Below are 24,613 nucleotides of genomic sequence, written 5' to 3'. Positions count from 1 at the left end.
CCATTCTTGTAGTGAAGAACCCCATGAATTATGCACGGAATACATCTTACCACGTGTCCCATTATAACCACACTGTGCTGTGCAATTTTCGGCCTGCTACTCTGGAAAAAGACAATCCCTCAGACAGCTCCATTCTCATTGCAGCCCAACCTCAGCTTAGCCTTGTTTCCTACCTCTCTAAAACACAAAGGCTCACCTCTTAAGCAACACCAGTGAAAGCCACTTGATTATAGTGGTTCCCCATGCATTCTATCATCCTGACCTATTAAGCAACCAGACATACAACTGAGAACTAAATTTAATCTATACATGATTTATGATCAAGTAGTAATATCGCTTACATTTATTCAGAGGGAAAGTGAGGCTAAGTGTTTAATATTATGAGTAAACGGTGAGGTTTGGTGTAAGAAAACACAAGGGGCCGCTGTGTTTCCCTCTCATGCCCTCACCTGAACCATGTCTGATTACTCAGTATTCAGACTTTGAACAGGGTTTAATATTTTAGTGGACTGAAATGAAGACTTGATGCGTTAAATTTCAGATGTCTGAGTCATAGTTGATCTATATTTAATGGGCCATGAATTGAGCCAATACTGCTGAATAAAGTAAAAGACTGATACTGTACACTCAAAAACTGCTTTTGAACACATCCATGAATCATGGCCTTGTGAATTATGGTTTTCAACGGCATGGTGTTGCATCCGCACCTTGATGACCTTTTTGAGAAGTTCTCAGGTTTTGTAGCACTTTTTATACAGTTGGGTTTAGTGAAATTGCATGCGTAAATGCAACACCTGTGATGAACCTTTCTGGAATGCTCCGTGGGTGATGCAGAGTTACTTCTCTGTTTATTGCTGTTGACCTGTCCTGCCCAACTCTCAGAAGGCCAAGGGTAGTCAGGCAGAATGCTGAAGATTATGTTTCTGTCAAGTCACTGCTTAGATTCTCCTATTTTCCTGTCATCACTCCTGTGATTCAATTAAGAGTCTGCATTCCTCCGTCTGGCCAGGCCAGACAAGGAGGGCCGTGATTTACAGGTAAAGACATTACTGTGTGAAGGGAAAGAGAGTACAGGGAGAGATATGAATATTTGAGGAGATGGCATAAAATAATCTTGTAATTGATTTTCTATCTAAGCTGCCATTTCATTTACTGAATAAATGCATTCAGCTCAGGCTGTGGGTTGTTCGTGCCGTCCCCGTTGTCTCATTGAAGACAAACTTAATCGTATTTTGCGATGATGTCGATGAAGATTTTGCAGATTCTAAAATCTTTGGCTCGGCTGCATGGCAGCATTGCAGTTATCCTCACACTACACAGTACTGCTAGAAATGCCACCAACCATACAACCTTGCTACATGCAGGCTGTGCTGAATTTGGCTTTTTGTGTCCCCTTCTGACAGATGTGATCCACACCGTGGGCCCGGTGGCCAGAGGTCATGTGGGCCCTACCGAGACCAATGACCTCACCTCCTGCTACCAGAACTCCCTCAGGCTGATGAAGGAGCATGACTTGGGCACTGTGGTGAGTACAGTACGCTGAGGAGAAATATGTGTCTGTTCTGTGCAGCTTGAAACAAGTAAATTATGGGTTTTTGTTTGACAGACAATAAGCCTTCAGTGGGAAAAGCTGTGTTTGAAAAGTTTTGGAAATTTGGAAAAGGTACAAGAACAAAAGGATTTAGCATCTTTCATTTCAGATACAGTTCTGAAAAGCCTTAATCTTCTTTATTTAAACAAAAGCAACAGAGAACACAACAGAATGGTAGTGTTTCATGTTTGTCAAATGAAGGCTTTCATGCCGACTACTTTGGCTTGTGATTAAAAGAAAGGCAGGCCTTTGCTTCCATCACTCCACATTGCCACTCCACACAACGACACAGTTTTTCCTTCATCGTTTGAGAAGCTAGAAAACTGTGACCTTTCTCAAATTCTCTAATGGTCTTGACGCAGATTTTTTGATTTGCTATCTTTTATTTCCAACAAATTAAATGTTTTGCACCCGAGATTTATTTCAGAGGTTTTGACTCTTGTGTATGTCTGTGCCGCCTCTGAAAGATGCATTTTCTGCTTTAAAACAACGGGAAAAGCACAATGTTTACTGAATGTGGCTGATTCATAAGGGCTATAGATGAGATAATGCCCACACAATCCACAGCGGAGTGATCATTCACACACTACCCAGGCGTCCTGGCTGCTCTGGACCGTATGTTCCAGTCCGGTCCATGTGATATATGGATTTGCCCTGCCCTAATAGGGTAAACAAATCAGTATCACACCATTTTCTGCACCAGCATACAGCCCCACAGCCTCATCAGAGGCCAATCAATAGAAGTACTCACCAACAGAGAGAGGAAGATGAGTGCCAGTTTCATTACCCATGATTGTGACAAAATTCCTCCTCTGTTGATGACCTAAGAGTATGAGTGTGACAGACTCTTCTAGGTAGCAATTAAATGGATTGTGACTGAAGCTGTTGTGAAAAGTGCTTTTGAAGTTTTATCAAAATCAGCAGCATGCCTGCTGAACAGCCACATCCACCAAGATATGATGAGCCACAAGCATGACATTACATAACAATGTCATTTAAACAATAGAATCATTTAGTCTAGTGGGCTTGGAGGCTTCAAGGGCAGAGGCGAGGCCTGTTCTGCAGGTCCGGGTCCTTCAGGCTTCAGTGCAGCAAAACAACACCAGCTTGTCTGCCTTCAATCCACCAATGTTCCAATCCTCACTTTGTGTCTGGCACATTCCAAAAGACTTATTTAGTTTAGGCCGATCTCTTGATTTATTTATCCAATTATCCATATATTTATAGGAAACAAAGTTTCTGTTTTACTGGGAGCAGCTTGGATCCTGTCGAATGTATTTATACAGCTGCTCTCCGTTGAGCAGGCCTTCAAAGAAAACAGTGGTGTTGTGTGAGTGACTGGCCTTGGAGGATGAGCCTTGTCCTTACATTATCTCAGCCACAGTCCATTTCGTCTCTCCTTGCTGCAAGGACAACAGAAAGTATTTTCGCCAAAAGCAGAAATGGCTGGATGAGGCCTTGATCGAGCGTTTTCTTGATATGCAAGACTTATTTGAACAGAGGCTGTAAGGGTTCTTTACTCCAAATTGTTGTTAACAGACAGTCTTGCGGTCTCTTGGCGCAGACCACAATGAGTCCAAGTTTTTGGTTAGCTGATCAGCACTCAGCCCATTTTGACTCATCTGAAAGGGTCTCACTGTGAGTTTTGCTGTGTGAGAGAAATAAGAGATCCCACCGAAGACGGGCACCCTGCCAAGTGGGTCTACAAAGTGGGCAAAAGAGGGGGGCTACATTTGGGAATCCTAGACGGCCGGCTCCCTAATGGGGATTCCAGGGCATTACAAAGGAATAGGAGTCAAAACAAAGCCTAACACAAAATAAACTTGAGCATGAAAGATTAAAAAGAAGCAGAGCTTGGTAGTTAATCCCTGTTTCTTAGGGCTCAAAGCCACCCTTTAGGCTACGAAACAGTACGGCTATCACAGCCAGCCGTCTCATCAAACTCTTCTTGTGACTGTAGTATGTCAAGACAGAGACATCACTTGGAATACCAGAGAATTCCAGGGCTGGAAATGCATTTCCTTTACCTTAGGGCAGCTCAGTGTGTATGACTGAACATTTACTCGTATCCCCAGAAGTCAGAAATGAGATAGAAGAGCTTTTCCTGTCCCTATGTGATCAGTGTGGCACTGATTTAAGGCTCTACGGGGACGGAACTGGGGAAGATGGAAAATGTGACTTTAAGACAACCTAGGGCAATTCCTGGCCGAGTATCGGGGTTGTGTCTGAGTTTTTGTGTTGTATTCTTGCCATTGCATAAAATAGAACTAATTTGAAAGTAATAGCATTAATGAATATCCTTAAGTCCATAAAGTCGTCCCTGTGGGACAGCTCAGACAGTGGATCGTGAGGGCATTGAAATTAGACCCGTTTCATTGTTTTACTTTTGAGATAATTGGCAAGATTTATAAGTTATGTTAGTGCCAAGAATTTTTTTTTTTGTATAACACTGAAGACATTCAGCATCAAGAGTTGCATTAAAAATCTCAAATTTAAATTGTATTAGCTTTTTTTATATGTAAATAAAGGCTTAAAACTCTTAATCATTGATACTTTGCCAAGCCGATATTGGCTGAGCTGTAAAGGCAGATGTGCACATTTTGTTTGTGTCTACCCTTTGCCCACAGGGCACGCCGTAAGTATAGGATGCGGCTCTAAGCCCTACGGAGGGACGGCCTTCAGATGAAAAATGAGCCAAGAAACCTGCCGTTTAACCCTCACACTGACGTTGAGAGCTATCTGGAACAGTCCAGGCTCTCAAACCCACACTCTGTCTTTCTCTCTGAATAGATATCCGATGGCTGGATGGCCTATTGAGTTCTGTTTTCCAAGTGATTTGGCTGCAGTGCATGCTGGAAAGTGATAGCATGTATTTGTGCCCATGTGCATGCACCCACTAAGGCTTTTACATGCATCTTCCAGGGCCATCTAAATGTGCCTGTGCAGTGGCAATGTTCTTTCATTTCTTCCCTGCTTAGAGGACTCTTATGCTTCAGTGCTTTTTTTATTTTTTTGCTTTTTTTGCTGCGGCTGAAAGAGCAGCAGGCTGTCACAGCTCCCTGGGCTCTGACTGACCACAGCCAGGATGCAAGCGTGGTCGGTCGGGCTCTGCAACATCACACAGGGGAGCCGTGGGAGCGCTGCAGCCTGTGAGCAGAGTTGCAGCTCTGGGCTGATGAGCAGCACGTTGTCAAACAGCCCCCTCCTCTGCTCAATGCCTGTTACACTACAGAATGTTGTTCCCTTCCAAAGGAGGCTCAGGTGAGGAGCCAAACAGGAACCAAAGAAAGAAATATGCATTTTTGGTGGATTCATTCTAGACATGAATTGTGATAATAACACCCACGCTGGTTGAAGCAGTGAAGATGCTCTAGCAGGCTATCAATATTTGCTGGAGCCAGCACACATTAAATACGTCTCCTCATGGTTTCTCTGATATACAGAGCATGACAATATTTTTGCTCCATTTGGAAACAGCTGATATTGTTGGGGAAACTCGCTACTCAGCAGTACCAAACTACTCTACGGAAGGGCAACTGATGGGGAAAAAAAAAAAAGATTATTTGTAATCTATTTTTGTGTGAAGATGCAATGATATGCAGATGTTTAACCTCTGACTGACACTGACTGCAAATCACATTCTACTGAAACTGAAAGAATAATTTCTTCCAGTCAAGACTTTTATTACAAAGTGAAAGACAAAGTATTCAGGTCTGCGTATGTGCATTTTAACGATACTCATGGGTGTGTGTGTGTACTGTATCCGTGTACAGTCACACTCTGGAGGGGCGTCCTTCCCCAAAGAGCCATACAGCCATACATGGAATTGAGGAGACGGTTAATGCAGGTCCCCTGTCTTGGTTAGTCATGGAAGGCTGCTCAGATTCTTCCCTGGAAGCAAGCGTAGCATCTGTCAGGCAGAAACAGACAGACTGTGTGGAGGGGGACACCACCATCTGGAAGCCATTCAGCCTTGAACTCTGTTTTGTTTTAGAGAACGTATTAAACACCTCTTAGACTGTGACCTTTAGAATGAAAGAATAACCATGTTTACCCAAAACATCATTATTGTTTCATTTAATTTAGCCTTCCTTTTGACGCTTTGGGGAGTGTTCTGTTAAGACAAAATAACAAGGATTTTAGTCCCGAGGGTTTGGTGGCATAAAGATGCAGCAAGCATTTTTGTTGTTGACTAATGATCTTGCTGCCAACTGAGCCTCCTTTTTGTTTATCATTTGACTAAGACAGGCTACAATTTGATGCTTTTCGAGACTATCTGTCATTAAGCTTTTTTTGCAGTGGGCTGGCAGCTGACAGCAGACAGCGACAGGGTTGCAGACTGCATTTAGTGGCCTCCTCTCTGACTCCCAGGCGGCCCTGGTAGTGTTTTGCAGTCATAACATGCTGGCTTCGAGGAGATCCAGCAGGGAAGCCACAAATTGCCCGTTGAGAAAAATTCTAAAAGCCAAGTGGATTGGGGATGATTGGTGTAGAATGATAGGATTAGCCACCCTTCTCCGTGGGCTCATTCCAAGGCTGCTAGAAGCATTCGCTCCCATCTATTTTGCCCGACTGTGTTCCCCAAATGCATTCCAACAATATCTTATAGTGACACAGCATGCACGCGCTGCTTGAAGATGACAGCCGATAGCCCCGACTAGACAATCTGTTTAACATGACAGGGACAGCAAGTGAAGAACAAACACTGCATCACCGGGATAAGTGTCCATGCCCCCGAGGTGTCTTCGAGATAGACACCACACTGGGGTTTGTGAGGGCAGGTTGACTTTTTGGCCGAGCGGTTTTAAAAAGCTCTCCTCAGTTCTCAGGATTTTTATGAAACACGCTGTAGGTAACTTTTACTGTTTCACCTCTATTAATGTAGGTCACCGGCGATATTTGAAAATCTGTTTTTTTTACTGCAGCATTTAAGTGCACTGGAGGATTTTTGTCATTATTTATGTTTCCAAATACTACCATATCAAACTTAACGACTTTGTACTCCACCCTATTCCATTTTGGTTTGCTGACTCCCCAAGTGATTAATTAATTTTCATTTATGCACTGAACAGATCGTGCACAAACTTTTCCTCTAACCGCTTCTCTACCCTTCCTCGTAAATTATTGTCCGCGAGTGCAAGCGACTCCAGATTTCATTATATAATGCCTGAGAGAAGCATGGAGGCCTGGTTGTGCACATACTTGGCTTCCGATCACAGCAAAGTAAACTGTGCCATTAATTGGGATAGAAGAATGAGAGGTTTACTGCTGATCTGCTTACACAACGCAGTTGGTCTTTGTGTCTCTATCGCCCAGAATTCCATCTAGCTCATACGTGGGACTCTGTTCACTCTCATTTTCTTTATGACAATATTTGGAGAACTTCATTTACTGCTATGATACAAAGAGGCAATAATAAAACGTTTTGCTTCTTAAGTCAGGTGACTATGTTTTTCTTCTACCTATGTTTTTATCTCACATTTAAATGTAAGCACATTGGTAATAACTTTTGTTCATGCTCTTCTCCAAACCAGCAGATACAGTTTATTTGTTTTTAGAAATTACAAATAATTAATTTGCCATTTTGTTTTTTTCTGTTCTACCTTGATATTGTGCTTTACTCCAAAATACAAGCGTTCTACCATTGTTTATCCCCGTGTTCATCCGGTTGAAGGGCTAGAGTAGAAAAAGACACCTAGCTAGTACAGTATGTGCTGCAGAGGACTTTACGTTATCCTAATCCCCCAATCAGCGACGAGCTGCAATATGCAGCGACTGACTGACTGGCCTCCAGCCAGTCGTTGCTCGTAGCCCACTTCCACATACAGTACCTGCATGCGACGCAAAGGTTAATTAGACTGAAGCTTTCAAAAGGTCACGTCGCCATTTAAATCAGCAACTGCTATTTGTCTGATCCGAATCATTGGCAATACTGTGCCAATTAGATCCAATTACACTGATAGTGGTTGTGGTAGTCTGCCACCTACTCTAAGTTAATGGCCATTGGAACACTCATTACCCCAGTGCCCTGATTCAAGAGGAGGCAACCACCGCAGGAGGTCTTGGTATAGGGGACAGACCTGCCACATCACCTTCCCTTTACAATCCTGTCAGGGAAAAACTATGTGAGTTGAAATATTAGGATATGTAAAATGTGACATTTCCCCACACCTTGAGAGGTGTAATCACAGTTGATGGGGATTGAAGAGGTATATCTCCTCAGTGTCTATGTGGAGTGGGCTGATGTGAGCATGCTAGCGTCTTGATTACAAGCTCAGGAAGTCCACAGCAATCACCAGAGAGACTAAACCCTGTCTCCTACAAAGGCTACTCTACCTAGATGTTCTGTGAGGGAAATGGCACGAGTTCTGTTCTAGATTAATGCGCTCTGACAATAATAAAGGCTCTTCAAATAATTTAAGTACTAAAGCACAGTTAAGTTGCATAAGACTCAGGCTCAGCACTCAGGCTGGTTTCACTTCATGTTTTTCTCTGCTGCTGTACCTTGCTGTGAGGAGCTCCTGGAGACGGGCTCCTGAATATCTATGAGGCTCACATCCCTCTGCTATCTGAGAATAGAAGCGTCAGCTCGCAACCAACTGAGGGACTGTCGGAGGAAGTTGTTGATTAGACAGATGTCTTTCCTGCCATGCGTCATGAGACGAGTACACCACAGTAAGCATGCATTAATCAAACATACCTGAGGAATGTGGGCAATACAGGAGAAACAAAAGGCATTTCTGTCTGTCTTTGTCCTTGCTTCACAACAAACCTCTGGTTTGACGTACAGAGAATACAAACAGGATCTACCCAAGGAAAGAATAGTTTAGTGACAATTAGCAACATCTCATACAGAGTCATTTATAACAACGCTGATTTTCAAAGTAAGTCTCAAGTCAAGGCTGCTTTTGGATTGCAATGTTTCCGACAAGAGAAAAACTGGAGTAGAGACAATTCACGAACAGCGTTTGCTTTGAAGCCTCCTCAACTATCCACGATCTCAACAAAAATAACCTAGTCCTTGCTGTTCACCTGAAAGCCTGCTTTTCCTAAATTGGGCCCCCATCTGTTTCGAGTTGTGCTCGAGTCTGAATGTCATCAAACATTTTCTCCAGCACCTGAAAAATGCTTCTCCTTTCATTTAAAGGAGCTGGGCAGGAAAGGAGCATGTTAAATACATTACATGCAAAGCAGGCCTCTCTCAAAGCCTGACAGTTGCTCCTCAACTGAGTCAATCCCAGCAATCTCTCGGATGCTGTAACAGATTGCTGTTCATCTGCAGCAGACCTCGGTAGAATGAGTTTTTGTTTACATCATTATGGTTAATTACCATGCAGAGTCAGTCCAGCCAACAGCGCCTGTGCTGTGTGTTTGTGTGTCAGTGAAGCCGGACAGAGCTGTCTCACTCTGTCATCTCATTACTAATGCAGCACTATCCCCAAGGTAACGCCTCGAGCTGGTCCGGTGTGTTTAGTCATCCTTTGGTTCTTTGCCAGTGGGTGGGACTATCCAACCAGCACAGGTAGATTAATAACCGGGGAACCCTTTTGTATCTAGTCACGTACAAATCATCCAGTCATCTTCTACCTCCGACCAGCCCGCATATCCCGTTGATACATTATGCTGCTATCGTGATCGTGATCGTGATGGCATCGTTTTCAATTTAACACTAGAGATGGATGTTTTAATTATTATTGAGTGAATAGTAATGAGAACGCTGAATCTGTGCGTTCCTCTTAAAGCACTTAAAATAAGCTCATCGGACAATTATGCCTTAAAAAAAGAAACAACATGGAGAAGCAAGCAGTCATTGTGAACATGCACCGTATTAACACTAGGTTAGTAGCCTTACGACAGATGCGAGACCTACTTTTACTCCCGTGTTGAATCTAGTTCTCCAAAGCTCTCGCTTTTATGAAGCCAGGTGTTGAACCCAGCGTCGACCTTGCCAGGGCCGTGTCCATGAAACTGGAATTTCCTGGTGTATCGCAGGGTTCCATTTCAACAAGCTTGCACCCAATTATCCTTCAATCACAGTCGCCGGTCATACAGATGTGTTTGCTTCCAAGTACAAGGTCTCTCTATCGGGGTTTGACACACGAGGGACATTTTCTCTCGCTCTGGTTGTAAACATGAAATGTTTTCAAGGGTAGAAATCAGATAAAGATGAATGTCACCCGTTGAATTATTTGTAGCTTTTACACTAAGTAGCAATTTTGAGCATGGCATCAAAAATGAAGGTACAGCAGAGAATATTACATCGACACTTCAGACATAGAAATTAGAAATCTGTCCTGCTGCTATAGGTTTCTCTTACTGAAATGTTTTGTTTATGCACAATGATTTACAAGGGAATACAAACTGTAAGATCAGTTCTTTATTAGACTCCCCACTGCACTGATTATCAATGCTAATTAATGCAAGCGAATTGTTTTTATGAAAAAACAATATTTGGTTCATTTATGATATTTTGTTAGTGTTGAGTGAAGAGAGAATGATTTCATAAAGAAAGTGCTTTGTTCCTCTTTGGAAAAAACAGAAGGTACCATTTTGTTCAAGTTTGAATCTTCTGAAACTTTATCTTGTCATTTTGTTATTGCAAACTTATTTTGGCTCCGTTTGTTTTATTATCTCCTGTTTTTTATCTAACTTATTCCTTGTTGAGGACAAACTGGGACCTGAATCCTAATGCCACACTTCCAGTCTTACACTTATTCACAGCAGATTTTCTTCAGATCATTCATATCAAGCCTTTTCCTAACCTTAAAACAAACTGAGCACTACTCTTTCCTGTGTCTCGTTAATGCATTGCTTCCTGTGTGTTTTATCAAAGAGAATGCATAGTGCAGAAGGCTGACAGGTATTGGGAGCCTTGGGAATGTTTCTAGTTCTTTGTGTGGTTCAGAAGTGCACAATTGCACGTCTACATTCAGGGTACGTATAAAGTCAGAAATGAATATTTGTAATACTCCCCATCGGCTTGGGACATATTTATGATCAGCGTTGTTTGGTTTGATGACGGCAAACTGGGAACGGTGCATATTGTGTCGACCAATTGGCCAGCCCATATTTATGCATATTAATGAGAACATCGAGACTAAATCCAGACTCGACACAATCCAAACACTCAAGTTGTATCCACAAACGTAACACAGGTTACAAGTCCTGCCCTCTCAACATTCTGTTATCGAAACCACAGCAGTGTTCTCGCGGGCTCAGGTGAATGAATGACTGTGTGCATTGGCAGACACGCCAATGTTTATGCTCTCCTACATAATTCTTTAATCACAGAGCTATTACCCCACACATACACCCAGTTTAGTGCCATTATTATCTCCCAAGGTCACAGCTAACGAGGGCTGACGCACTGTGCCTGGCCTGTGCTGATTGACTCACAATTTGAAATGGGCTCAATCTAGGCCTACTCAGCAATTCAAGAGGCAATGCAGCACCTTGCACAGGTTTATGGGGGAGATATATTAGCTCTAACAGTGCAGGATTGTCTGGCTTTGATGCTGCCAATTGCCACAGGGGTGTACGATACTTATTTCTGCCCCAGCAACTGTTTTACCCGACACCTGATTTTGAACGTGTAGTCCTTTAGTCAAGCCCCTACCTTCCACATTCTCTCCTGTTCCAAGTTAATTAAAAATGTTACGAGATGTTAGCATTAAATCATTATAAAGTAGGCCTACTGAGGTAATCATTTCATGGGGTAATTTAGCAGATTAAACATTTCTTTCATTGTCAACCAGTGACCTTGGTATCGTAAATGTCACACTCGCCTTTTTATGAATGATGCCACAACTGTCGAGACCACAGAGCGGATTTGAATTTAAATCAGCTATTGCTGTACCTATATCCACCCTTTTTCATTTCACATACACATGAATCTAGAAAGCCCAAAGGTTTATTCACCATGTCATATGCTGAATGAAGTGCCTGCCGGAGCGAACGCGGGGGTGGATCTTGTTTCATGGTTTGACTTTTTGTGCACTGCTTGGAATGCCAGATAACCTCCAAATCTCACTCGGCTTAATATCTAATGTCACATCCATATACGCCCTGGTGATGACAATATGCATGGAATCAAATGTGGGGCTCCTCGTTGTTAAGGTCTTAGCCCCCCTGACAGGAGAGCAAAGAGTGTGAGATGGAGCCCATGGAACTAAGCAAGTGTGTATGAGATGCCTTTTAGATGCATCGAGTAGAGTACTGAACGCAAATATTGTAAAAGATTTGCTCCTGGCATTCTTTTGAATGACTTTTGGATTTTCATTTTATCCGAACTCACGCAACGAGGCATTGAGCAATTAAAAGAACAACCGTCCTCCAGTGGTTCCCATTCAGCGTTGCAGTGAAGAGGCTCCATTATGAAACTGGACGGAAGTGATTTGAGATAACTACACGTAAGATTGCTTTTACTTAATCATGGCTCCAGATTCCTAACGTGCAGTATTATTGGCTCCCCAGCTGAGCCCAGTCCCGCAGAGTCCTTGGCTTTTCCCGGAAGAAGGCTGAGTTATGAGGAATGTGTATGTGTTTGGCATTGAGCTCCGTCAGGCATAACGATGATGACCTACATGATGGTCTCTCAGCCAAGCATGATTATGATCCACTCTAAATACTAATCGGGCTTCTTAGTATTGATAGAAAGACAAAAACAAACATTGTAGGCTCAGTCAGTGTTTTCTGTTTGCTGTTTTCCAAAGAAAATACTTTCTGCCTGAGTTATTTGATTACTGTATTTAATGCAAAAGAATATGAATCCTCATCCCTATACAGTGATGCAGTACATTTTTGCTCCAAAAACATGTGATGTATTGGGTGCAGAGAAAATGGTTTTCCAGTTTTAGTAACTAATTAATGATTTATCAATATTCATGATGAACTCCACATTTAGAAAGCTGTAATTAGCTGTATTATCCTCTGGCCATTTGTGCGTGGGGGGGGGGAAGCATTCCATATAGTTCAAATCAAAGCACAGCAACAACTCTAGTTTCTGACCAAACGCTGCACTCTACAGTTAGATATTACCCTGCATGGAAGTCAGAACGCATTCCAGAGGCAAGCAGCACACGACAGGCCCACTCGAAACCAGGACTTTAATCTGCATGGGGGATAGAACGAGCTGGATGGGTAGTTTCATAATTCACAGGAGCCACCTGGTGATTCCCTCAGTCACCTTCCTGTTTCCTCTCAGCCAGCTGCTCCCTGTGCTCCCAATCAATCTGCAGTGCCCATGCTCCTGCAATTCACCGCGACCTTGAGTGGCGTGTCCCCTCTCTTTCGTTTGGGATGTTGGTGGGTTTTGGGTCCCTCCTCATTCCTCCTCATTTAGAGATGCACCTGTGCTCAGACCAAGATAGCACCACATTGCAATGCGCCTCTGGGATTTGACTGCATTTAACAAAGATCTCGTATACACAGAAAGTAGCAGACTGCCTCTGAATGCTATTTTTGTTACTTCTGCCTTCCGTTGCATATGTTTGTGGCACTTCTTCTATGTTTCATGTGGTTGTTCTAGTTGCGTCTTGATATGAGTATAAGTAAAGGTTAAAAACACGGCACCTACGTGTTTTGAAAATATCCACAGTTGTTTCTGCAGTAGATGGCTTTACATGTTGAATTAAAACTTGTAAAACAGTGTTCAAGTAGGGATAAGCCTTCATATTCCTAATAAGAAATATTTTGCAGCTAGACAAGCAATTATACAGTTACCTCACAGAGGATACTACTTTTATCTAGTGCCTAAAGTCTCTCAGAGTCTGTTTTTTTTTTTTTTTTGTTAAAGTCTAGAGGAGGTGGGGGATTTGTTGTTCTGCTTGGTTGGCCATAGACATGTATTGTCTGGGCCAGGCTCGGGTGGCAGAGTGGCTTCCTGCATGACCCCAGTGTGACAGAGCTGTCTCTACATGAAGGTGCCCCTCTCTCTCTCTCTGGAACCTCCTCTCTGCCCAGCTTGCCGATCAGGTCCTAAAGGCAACATGGTCTATTAAGCACCTTAATGATGACCACAGCCTCATGCACTCAAACAATAGACCCTTACTCCTTCATACCCCTGTGTATATCTTAAATGCATGGGAGTGTATGTATGAGTATATGTTTCCTCCGTACTATCATCCTCGTATAGAGGAGTCTAACTTGTACCCAGCTAGTGTCTGAGGGGAGATTTTGATTAGGCCTGGATGCTTGGTGAAATAAATCTCCTGTGGGATTTAAAGGTGGATACTTTGAACAGGCAATCCTTCAGAAGGCTTTTAGACTCAATAAATCCACTAACGCCCCAGTGTTTCAAAACACTGCTTTACAGCCTCATACTTCATATCCTGTACTGTAGTGTAAAACTGACAGGACTACTTGAAGATGGCAACAAGCCTTGGGGAGCACTCCTACCAACACATTCACATCTATTGATCCCCCATATCCCTGCACCTGCCACGAAGTTTCCTACGTGACAAGGCAGGTGTATTACGTGCTCTCCCCTTGACGTTGCCAAGAAGAGACCATGAGGTTTAGATGGCAGCTGCTGGGCTTGGTGTGTGTACATTTTCAGATGAGGGAAAATGTTGGGGACAAGGGAAGAGATCAGGCATCCTCGCAGCAGTTCATCTCATCCTCATCACCTTCATGCAGTGTTTACATCCGGTGTTCACCGGGAGTCTGTGTCCTCCTGATTCTCAAACGGTGTGGAGTAGGAGCAGGGCATCACTGCCACCATGGTGATGTTGTGAATGTGCACACCACAACCAGTGAAATTCAATGTCTTTTGATACATAATTCAACCCTATTCAGGAGAAGTAAGCCAGTGCGACCAAGACAAAAAAGCAGCCAAAGCAGCATCTTTTTCTGCCAAGTATTTGTTTTTGTGATATTCCTCACCTTACATATCACATGTCTGGATTACTGAATTCATATTCAGTCTGTATTAATTGTGATCACTGAGATGCAGCCTCACATTGTTCCAGACAATCGAGGCTTAAAGCTCATGAAAGAAAGGCGCACACACCTGAAATGTGCTTTCACATTGTCACCTTTCAAGAGCCCTTTCATATGGAGACAAAGAGATACAAGGCCTTTTGTTTTTGCCGTAGGTGTGAATATCATTAGACCTACTGTGAGTGCAATAAATGCGAGGAGGAGCAGTAGCCTTTGCCCATGAGACAATAAAACACATATGGAAATGAGCCGACAGCATGACTAATAGCCTCCAGTTTGAACCATGCGCCCATCTCAGCGAAATGCCTGTTCTCTTTAAGTGAGCCATTATATAGTTATCAATGAGCCTGCTTCGCCTTTGATCTCTCTTTCAAGAGTTGAAGATTTTGCACCCACAAAAAAAAAAGAAGCACTTTAGAGAAGCCATTGGTTTGCATGTTGTCTGCTGCTATGCCTTGCTGTGATGAAACGAATACAAAGGAATCTGTCAGTCCCCGTGTCCCCCCTGTCCCTAATCCTTCTACCCCTGAGAGTGCCTGCCACACCATCATCAGAGCTCGGATCAAAGTGTGAGAGAATGGCCCACAGGTCTGCACAGAGGGAGAGCTGACCTACTCAGAGCTTACTATGTCCTTGGACCAAAGTCCTTTTAAGGGCTACACATATTCATCGAAAACCAATTCGGAGCAGTATGCCTAAATTGAGCTTTACTTTGCATCAGCAGTCTTGCTTTGTGGACATTACCTGAGGCAATCATCATATCTAAAGTGTCAGTTGAATAAAGACAATTTAGTGATTTAATTTGAAAGCTACAGCTGGAACAAACAGAGGTTGAAAGCATGCATTATTGTGTTTACCGTAAATGTATTTGTATTCCTGCCCACAGTACCGCAAGCTGTATTACTTAAAGTGCACCAGACCAGTATATACTGTAAATTGAAAAATAGTGTTTTCTCACGATAATATGACACCAGCCTTGACCTCTTATCCGGCTACCATTAATTAGTGTTGGTGGCTCTTACCGCTGGGCAAGCTCAGATTTATGGCTCTATGTTGTGGGGAGCTTTAAAGCGAAAGTGCGCTGCTGAAGCCTCGTCTGCCCCCGGACTACACGGATAAACAGGCTTCCATACTCTGGACCAAAGCTCTTGTATACATGGAGATTCCTTAACTGCATATGTGGTTACTGTGTGATACTGAAATGTACCAACAGTTCAGCAAGTAGGTTTGCAATAGGCCAATGCATATTTTGACATGGATTTAATAGACAACGCGGTAATATTACTTATGTCTAACTTTTTTGCCCGGTACTTTGCAATCCAAGGCTCTACACAGTGTCATCTATAAAATGCACTCAGACTCTAAAGGGATACTTGGAGATTTTGGGATTATTTACCAATTTACCGAGCATTACGCACAGTAAGAAGATCAATATCAATTTCATCCCTGCGCATTCACTACATAGATCAGTCATGTGTTGAGCCTATCCCTAGCACAGACACTAGCAGCGAATGAAATAGCGAGCCTCCAACAGACGTTTAACAAAAGCCTTCAAGTTATCCAGGGTTCTCTGCTACAGTGCGCTATTCTTTCCCCCCGTGCTCATTCATCTCACCCCAGTCTTCCGTGGCTCATAAACTTGCTGTGGCCCCACAACATTGCATCGCAGGAGTTCACACAGGCAGACAGTGTATCTATCACTGGAGTTGTGCAATTGGGATCAGCTATCATCAGTGTTGGAGAACTGAGTGCGATGAAGGCAAACACAGATCACGCTGAGCTCCCGTTAACAAAGAGTTCATTACGTCCATTAAATTCCCAGTTGACAAAAACATCCCAGGCTTTACATTTCGAAATTTATTCCTAAAGCACAAGGCCAGTGAAGAAATCAGAAGACATAGACTGTATGTTTTGGTATACGTATAATTGGAAAATGTGTTCATATGGTTCAATAATAATTATGTACTAACCATGCCTCCAAGAGGTCACTGCTACGCCAGTACAGAGAGCGGAATTCGATTTGCAGTTAATGAGGTTGGGTCTCTAAACGAATGTTAGATTTTATTTTGTATGTAGTGCTTTGGGAAATGTGGTTATGGTCTATTTTATCATCTGTTATGATTGTGTGCAGATCTCCCATCTACATTCGTCAGGGTAATATATTACCCAACTTTTTCATTCCATACAAGTATGCAATAAATAACAAAGTCCAGCAAGAAAGAGTTATGGGGTCTCTTAATTAGCTGTAGTGTTAAATTCCTGAAGATCATTTTTATATAAACACACTAATATTATCTGCAGGATAGCTATGTAGCCATCTTGTATACGGATGTTGTGCTGACAAAATATGACTTTGTCACTGTGCAGTCAACCTTCAGAGGTTGTGAACAGATGAGACAGCGGGAATGGCTCGGAGGCTGTAGGTAGTTAATATCTGTTGGGGTTTGTGCATTCATATCCGAACTCCTGATGTCAGTGAACAGTCATTTCCTTCAATGGCAGCCTCTCCTGTGTTCTTGGGGACCATTGAGCTGCAGCTCAGAATGATCTCTACTTTCACATCAACCACATTAATGTGAGCAACCCTGCTGACCACATGACCTTTCTCTCTTCTATTTCATTACAATGACTCCTCTATAACCCCTGCACAGTAGTGCTTAGTCCACTACATGTAGTGCCAAAATAACCAGCACACCTCTAACCACACAGCAGCTCATCAAACCTTTAATACTATCAATAATGCAGGGCAACAGAATGAAGGTCGGTTTAAATCATCCATCACCCATTTTCCCTTTAGATGACAGCGGCGGTTGCTTAGTAGCTCTGTTCAAACAACATTGGTCAGTATTGGGGAAGCTAGTGAGGCTTTTGTCACTGAATGCAGGCTGTGTATAGCCACGCTTGTATTTCCTAGGTTTACTGGAGGCAGTCATCGGTATGCGATATGCAGCAGACAGGGGCCATGCAGCCGGTCTTCATGTATGTCGTTCTATCACCTCAAAACTCAGTGAGGTTTTGGCTTTGAAGCCCCTTTTGATATGGTGCTTTTGAAAAATATTGAAGGACGCCTTGAAATGAAAAAAAAAACAAGTCTAATTAGTAGTCTTACATTGGAAGGGTACCATAGGCTGGCTTTCACATTGCAAGACCAGAAAACCCTTTTTCTCCGCTTTCTTTGATTAAATGTGCTGTTGAAGTTAATTTACGAACGGAAATGTAACTAATGTATCAAGTAAAATGCTCCCTAGTTATTATTTTACCATTCATTTAGATCAACCACTTGGGACTCATCTGCTCTTGCGGTACAAATCGTGAGCGATATTTTAGGATTACTGATAATTCTAACCTCCCAGCTCCATATGCTGCTAATCTCTACTGAGACAGTTTGACAAGGGGTATGGATATTTGAGAATCCACACATGCCTTGGTTGTACCCTCCATAGAGGGATACGTGGCTTGGCTTGTCTCTCTTGCTCCATTTTATCTTCAGCATTTCAGAGGCTCTCTCACTTTTTGAAACCTCATGAAACAGCCGTCTGATAGATTGAGACAGAATCCTCCTATTCCTGCTTTTGATCATTTCTTTATGCCCACCTGTAATTTAGGCTTCCAAAATGCAAATGACGTCTAATGCTACACACGATGCTCTACATTTCTTAAACACTCATTGGAATAATCACAGGCTTTGGTGGCCCTGAGGCACATTGAAGGATGTGTCTCCTACACTGCTGAGTGTTGAGGTTCAAATATTCAAATCAAGCATTTTGCTCAGAATTACCACAGATGCATTTCTTTCCCTTCATTTACTGCTTTCTTTGCCTACATCTCAGAATCCAATCAAAACGCCTCCTACACTTTATAATGTCACCGCTCTTGTAATAAATACAGTGGAAAAAAATGAATAAGACCATTTTAATCATGTTGAAAAAAACGATTTTAATCAAAGTAAAGTTCAAGGCTTTAAAGGAAGCAGATGTGAGATACCATGAATTGGGAAATAATGCTGATATTTAAATAGACGGTGGTCTCAAACTAATACAAATTGGCCAGTACTATAATGGCTCATGGGTAAATTTGGGATAATGACTATTTGTCAATGTTATTTCCACCATGCATTGAGACAGTCATGCTCCCCTCTTTCTCTGCAGAAGTGTTGTTCTTGATTGATAGGTAAAATTGTGAGTTTCCATTTACAGTAAATTACTACAGCAAGCAAGACCTGTGAGGCTTCTCACAAAAAATATGATAATAACAACCTGTCTCAAATACAGTCCTGGTTTCCCCTTCAGCTGAGGTAAATACAGGCACGAGGATTCCTGATCAGACAACAAAGGCATGGCTCTATTACCACAGCTGGCAGTCTGAGGCTGTCTCTCTCTCTACTCCACACCATTACAGATCAGCCTGCAGAGAAGTCTTGATTTCAGCCACCACTAGTATGCTAATCTAATCAATAAGTTCTACTTAAGAAAACAGAAAGCATCTGACTGGAAAGCATGCCTGCAGCTGTACAGAGTAGCGGTACAGTGGAATAGTAGGAATACATTTTGTTATTGAGTTTACCCGACATGTTCGCTGCCTACTCATTTCAGTTCTGTCAATCATGTGTGGGTCACGCAGAGGTCAGTCAGTTTGTCCCACCGATGTGAATTCCTTTCTTTAGTCTTTTCCTCACTGTTGCTCAGTGGTCAGTGATATCATTTCAACTGGTACTGAGCAGGAGTACTCATACATAAATATCAGCAGGCGTCTGGTTGCATGTGCCCTCAGTTCAGAGTAGTATCATCTTTATGCTGTTTTTAAATTCTCCGTCTTTAACACTGAGGGAATCAGTCTCACCTGCAGACCTCTGTGGGAACTCACAGTGATATGAATAATAAATGTATACTGGTTTGCAATATATGCAGTATATGTATGTTCAATCTTTGCAAGGACTTTACAGTTTTATGTTCAAAGTTTCTTCTAGTTCCCAATGTAATGACCATATTGCCTCTTAGTGTACCTGTGCTCTGTAGCTTTGGGCTTCAGGGCGAACTGTGCTTCATCAACCATACAGCTGGTCATGGACCAATGAATCAAGCAGCCATCAGTTCAGTGGCTGCTTGTATTTGCTCCACTGCTCTGCCCTATCCACAGGCTTCAGCATTTACGCCTTTTTTTCTGCCCATTCATCTCATCTCTGTCATATGTTTGGCTGACGGACATGCTGCAGTCTTTCTCCCCCGGTTGCATGTGCAGATGTGTGATAAACACAATCATAGAACACTGAGCTTTAATAAGGCCAAACAGAGTTCATTATGTTCAACGACTGTAAACCGGAAGTCCCCCAATACACACTAATGTATCTTAACGCATCCATGAGGCTTCTTTTTATTATTACAATCATCTCTTATTATTCATCAAATCATGCACATTACCAACATATCGCTTGTTTACATGCACAACACACTCTGATAATCCTTATTTAAGTAATCTTTCTGTGAAATGATTCATATTCAACTTCATTTTGGATTAGAATAACCCACTAAACCTCACACTGGGATTACACAAAACCAGGTTTAGATGGCTGGCATATTTCAATAATAAATTGCTAGATGTGCGGTGGGAACATCTTACCCCTTTCACTGTTTGCATTGCTGCTGCAGACTCGCACTCGCACACCACGACAGATACATTTTGAAGTCAACAAAAACATTGTGTTAAGGATTATTTACAATTTCTATTGTCTGGGTTGACATTTCTTTCCTCTGTATGAGACGTTACCTACTGTTGCTTAAGGACACATTTTCATACTTCATTGCAGACAGGACCGTAGAGGAGGACGAGAATGTTCTGTTTTGGTTTATTCATAACAACACAGACTCCATCAGCCGAGTTGCATGCAAACATCTTATCCTTAATAAGCTGTTTTTCCAGAGTCTTATGGCCCAGTAAGTGAGACCCTGCATGTAAACACAGCCAGTGGTGCTGAGTCCTTAATGGACACTCAGATATTATTGTGATAATAGTTATACTTGATCACGCCAGATATAAAAGCGGGTGGTGGGACTCGGGTCATTAGGCTACAGGTTTCTCACCCTCTGCATTTCTCCATCCTCCATTTAGCATAATGACACTCAAACAATCAGCTCTCACATTAGAATATGGAGTGTGGTATTATGCAGAATAAAAGGGTATTAATGTGTCATATTTGAATATCCTGATCTGTAACCGTGACGTGCTCTTCCCAGTAGCAGCAGCAGCAGGTAGCGGAGTCAGACAGACACCAGGCATGACCTACATGCTTAAAGAATTACAGCAGACAACAAAGAGGATTCTCTGGGCTTCATGTTGTGATACTGATTCTGATGTAAGCCCACACTGTACTGGCAACAGTGGTGAATAATAACATACTTGTGGTCGCATTTGCACAAGGTCTCCCCTCGCTGCCGTGATTTATAAGCAGAGCTTCCGTCTGCAAACAGGCTTGGAGGCTTCAAGCTAGGGGGCAGCACCCCGTGTCCAGTGCTATTTACTCAGCCAGCCGAGACGAGGTGCTCCCCCGGCAGTCCTGCGGTCCCTGTGCCCATGCATGGGTTTCTTACCTCTACCTGTCCGCTCATGGGAAGGTGACAGCTACAGCAGGGCAGCCGCTATTTGCCACAGGTTGAGCCATCTTTACGGTGTCATTTCCTGCTGCTTAACAAATGACTGAAAGCTGCAGGCTATCATGCCCTCAGTGGAATAAAAGTGACTTAGTTTTATGAGCACTGTCTTTGCAAAACTCTAGTCACACTTTGAAGTGAATAAATCATTGTTTTAATAAGCAGGGGTGGTTGTGTCAATTAGAAACATATAAATACTTAAATATTACAGTAAATGCATGTGAATTATAACCAACGCTTCATTAAACGGATGCATGCATGTAACAGAAGTTTAGTTTTTCCACTAGAGATCACTGTAGCCACTTAATGTACTGTGAGCTGAATACGTGCGCAGAGACGCAGAGAGGAAAGGCGCTCCACTTTAAAGTGATGTGATAGATTAGGGAGGAGCCCGAGCAACAGAATAATTTCCCTGGTGACCAATTTCTGAACACTCCCTAAGCAAAGAAAATCAGCAACAAGCCAACATGTCAGGCACAGCCACATGCCACTGCTAATGAGCAGCCAGAGATAGAAATAACAACCTAAACCACGACTCATAGGTCACATATACCGCTGACTGTCCTAATTAACACTGGACCTTATACAATGTAAGCAGGTTTACAGGTATGTACGCTAACAACTATCACAATAGCTTCTACGGTGGCCCAGACTTGACGTGGAAGAAGAAAGAGAACGAGGCTTAGCTCGTCTTACAGTGTCGCACGCTGTGGCTGCTTCTGAAATCTGCTGTAGCTCTTTGTTGCATTCACTTGTAGTATTCTTGGCTTTTATGCGGCTTTAACAAATTAAAAGACTCATTCGTTTCCTGTCTCTAAAAGAGCTAAAGCTCTATTTGATTTAACAGTTCCATTGAGGACTGACCGCCAACACTCATCGACTCTGCATGGGAATAAATGCGCAGTAAACATTCTCCCTCCACTCACCTTGACTTTAGGGAAGTTTTAGTTAATCAACAACTGAGGCTTTTAGTGATTTTAACAAAACTTATTGAAGCTCAAAAGTAAGATTGGCATGTTGATATTTATTTATTGGTAATTAATAATGAATTAATAATTTGTGCATATTTTAGAAGTGTGTATGCCGACATGCTCTCCAGGCTTTACAGTTTTATTGGATATATACGTGTCTTCCCTTTTTGCAATAACCGTCCTTTAAACAAGTAAGTGACATGTGCGTGTGCCACAAAGGTGTCAAGTCTTTACAGCATCCTGTTAAGTGATTACACAATGCATTTTCACACCCGAAAGATCAATAACCCTTCCTTGGATCACCCAGGGAACTAATAAGATTTTCATTGATTATGCTGATGGTATATCGTTGCTACAGATGTGTTAAGGTGTAGTTGCCATCCGAGCAGAATTTCAAGTTGAGGAGAGCGACATCGCGGCCTTCCAGCTGAGAGAAGATAATGAGGCTACTGGCTCGGGATCAGTTTGGCAGCTGAGACTGGCTGGCGGCATCGACAGGAAATAATGCTCTTCTTGTCTGAAGATTAAAATCAGTCGACTTCCTCCTTATTATTACACGGCTTCAATAGATCCCCCTGCTGGAGTAAAACTTGATTCCTGTTTGTATTGACTGTTGCCAAATGTAGAATTGGCATAATTTGGCTATTGAGATTTTCACTGCCAATGAGTCTACGAAGCACTGATTTGATTGTACAGTTATTAATTTCGACATCATTTAAGATTTTCAAATACAAATTTCTTAAAATCAAACATCCGATTCGCACTCGGTTATGATTTCTTTCTGATACCATCGGTTTATTTCACCATTTTGTGTCCTCAAGTCTCAATATGTGCCATGGACAGCACTTGGCACTGGACTAAACATGTCCATGCTTCTCCTTGCTTCATCATCTGTGGTTTGTGTCAGACCCAGACAGTCATCTGGAAAGGTCAAAGCTTCGGTAAAAGATTTAAATCATCCGACAGAAGAAAGATTCACCTTGACAGGCGGAACCTGAAAACTGGTAAATAAGAGCACAAACAGAGACTCATTCCTCTCCGCATGAAGCGAGGACAAACAGACCATTGCTTTTCAAAGAGTGTGTCAAAGGTTGTGCTGCTTTAGAGAAAAGGGTCTACATATTTTATCAGTTTTTTAATCAATTATTTACTTTCAAAATATGTCAAGTGCATTCATTTCTTCTTTCATTTGAAAAGACTCCCCAGAATAGAGCTCTGACTTGTTTGTACAATCATCTTACGAGCAGACGTGTATTTGTTATCTTTCACATCTATTAATTGTGTTTCACTTCTTAAATTAAGTGATCTTGGCACTTCTACTAGCAACAGCATGTTCCTAAATACAACTTGACAGGGTCAGTGTGGCAAAGCAAACTGTTGGGCTGAGTTTTGGCATGGAGAGAATTTGACATATGTGTGTTATTCTTTGATGAATCTCTGTAGTGTTTTGTTGTGTTCTATTCATCCAGTTGGGAGCTGCTAGCAGAAATTTCCCACCTTTTTTCCCCCCGTTTGTCATCTTATTATATTAATGTTGTGGACACGCCTTTTGATGAATGCAGGAACTAAAGCACGTATTCAGCGTCTTTTGAGGACAAATAGGACCTTTGGAAAAAAATCCTTTCTCTTTACTGTTTATTAATATACTTAAAAAGATGAATGTGAAATAGGGAAGCTTCCAGCGAGGCCTATGCATCATAATATATTTGCCCACAGAAGTGAAGAATAATGAAACTATTTTCAGCTATGAAGCCATGCTTGAATAATATGTCTGCTGCAAAGTGCTACAAAGCAAGAACTATTACAAGGTGGTTACTTTTTATAATCTTTTTGGAAAAGACAGCCATAAATACTTGTAGGTTTTTGCTCTTAAGCTTATGAAAATATTCATAACACATCCTGATTCTCTGCGTGTCTGTATTGTTTTGTGAATATGTCCTTAGCTGCTGTTGGTGCTTGGTGGGATATCATTGATTTCTGCTATTGATCCAAATGGGGCAACAACGGCTTTGCGATTTTGTCTTTAGTTTTCTCATCATTTGAATGAAATTAGCTGAAAAGCCTCCGGCTGTGATGTCCTTGTTGTCATTGAGACCCAGCTGAGTTTGCATTGACTTTACACAGAATGAAAGCTGTCTATCTAACGTCATTTAAATTAAAGACATACATCAAAAGGCTGAAACTACATTTTGTGTGAGAAGCAGCCTCAGTCATTGGCTGAGGCATCGGTGGAAGAGAAGGCCTGTGTGTGCGTTTGGGCTGCAGGCGACAGACAGGATCAATCGTCCTCATTGTGATATTGAAGTGCTGGAGATTATTAGGCAGCAAACTCTACGCCTACCTTTTGAATTCACATGAGTCTGATCCACCGTTCCCTCAAGCAACATATGCAAATATCACTGTTATGGACATCAAGTATGGGCAATAAGTACTAATGGGCCATCATGATCATTGGTGCAACCGAGCAC

At 42.3% G+C, this 24,613-nt stretch overlaps 1 protein-coding gene across 1 annotated transcript in view; it reads left to right on the top strand.

Annotated features, from left to right (window-relative positions):
* The window catches only part of macrod2 (mono-ADP ribosylhydrolase 2), a 379,266-nt gene that overhangs the window by 262,293 nt on the left and 92,360 nt on the right, over nucleotides 1-24,613 (top strand). The window contains exon 6 of the mRNA XM_031875650.1: nucleotides 1,404-1,525. Coding sequence (XP_031731510.1) covers nucleotides 1,404-1,525 — 122 coding nt within the window. The remainder of the gene's footprint in view (nucleotides 1-1,403; nucleotides 1,526-24,613) is intronic.

This window comes from Anarrhichthys ocellatus, unplaced genomic scaffold, assembly GCF_004355925.1.
Source record: "Anarrhichthys ocellatus isolate YVR2014 unplaced genomic scaffold, GSC_Weel_1.0 scaffold3, whole genome shotgun sequence".
Lineage (NCBI taxonomy): Eukaryota > Metazoa > Chordata > Actinopteri > Perciformes > Anarhichadidae > Anarrhichthys > Anarrhichthys ocellatus.
The sequence above is the reverse complement of the archived record's forward strand: the minus strand, read 5'-3'. Positions and strand labels throughout refer to the sequence as shown.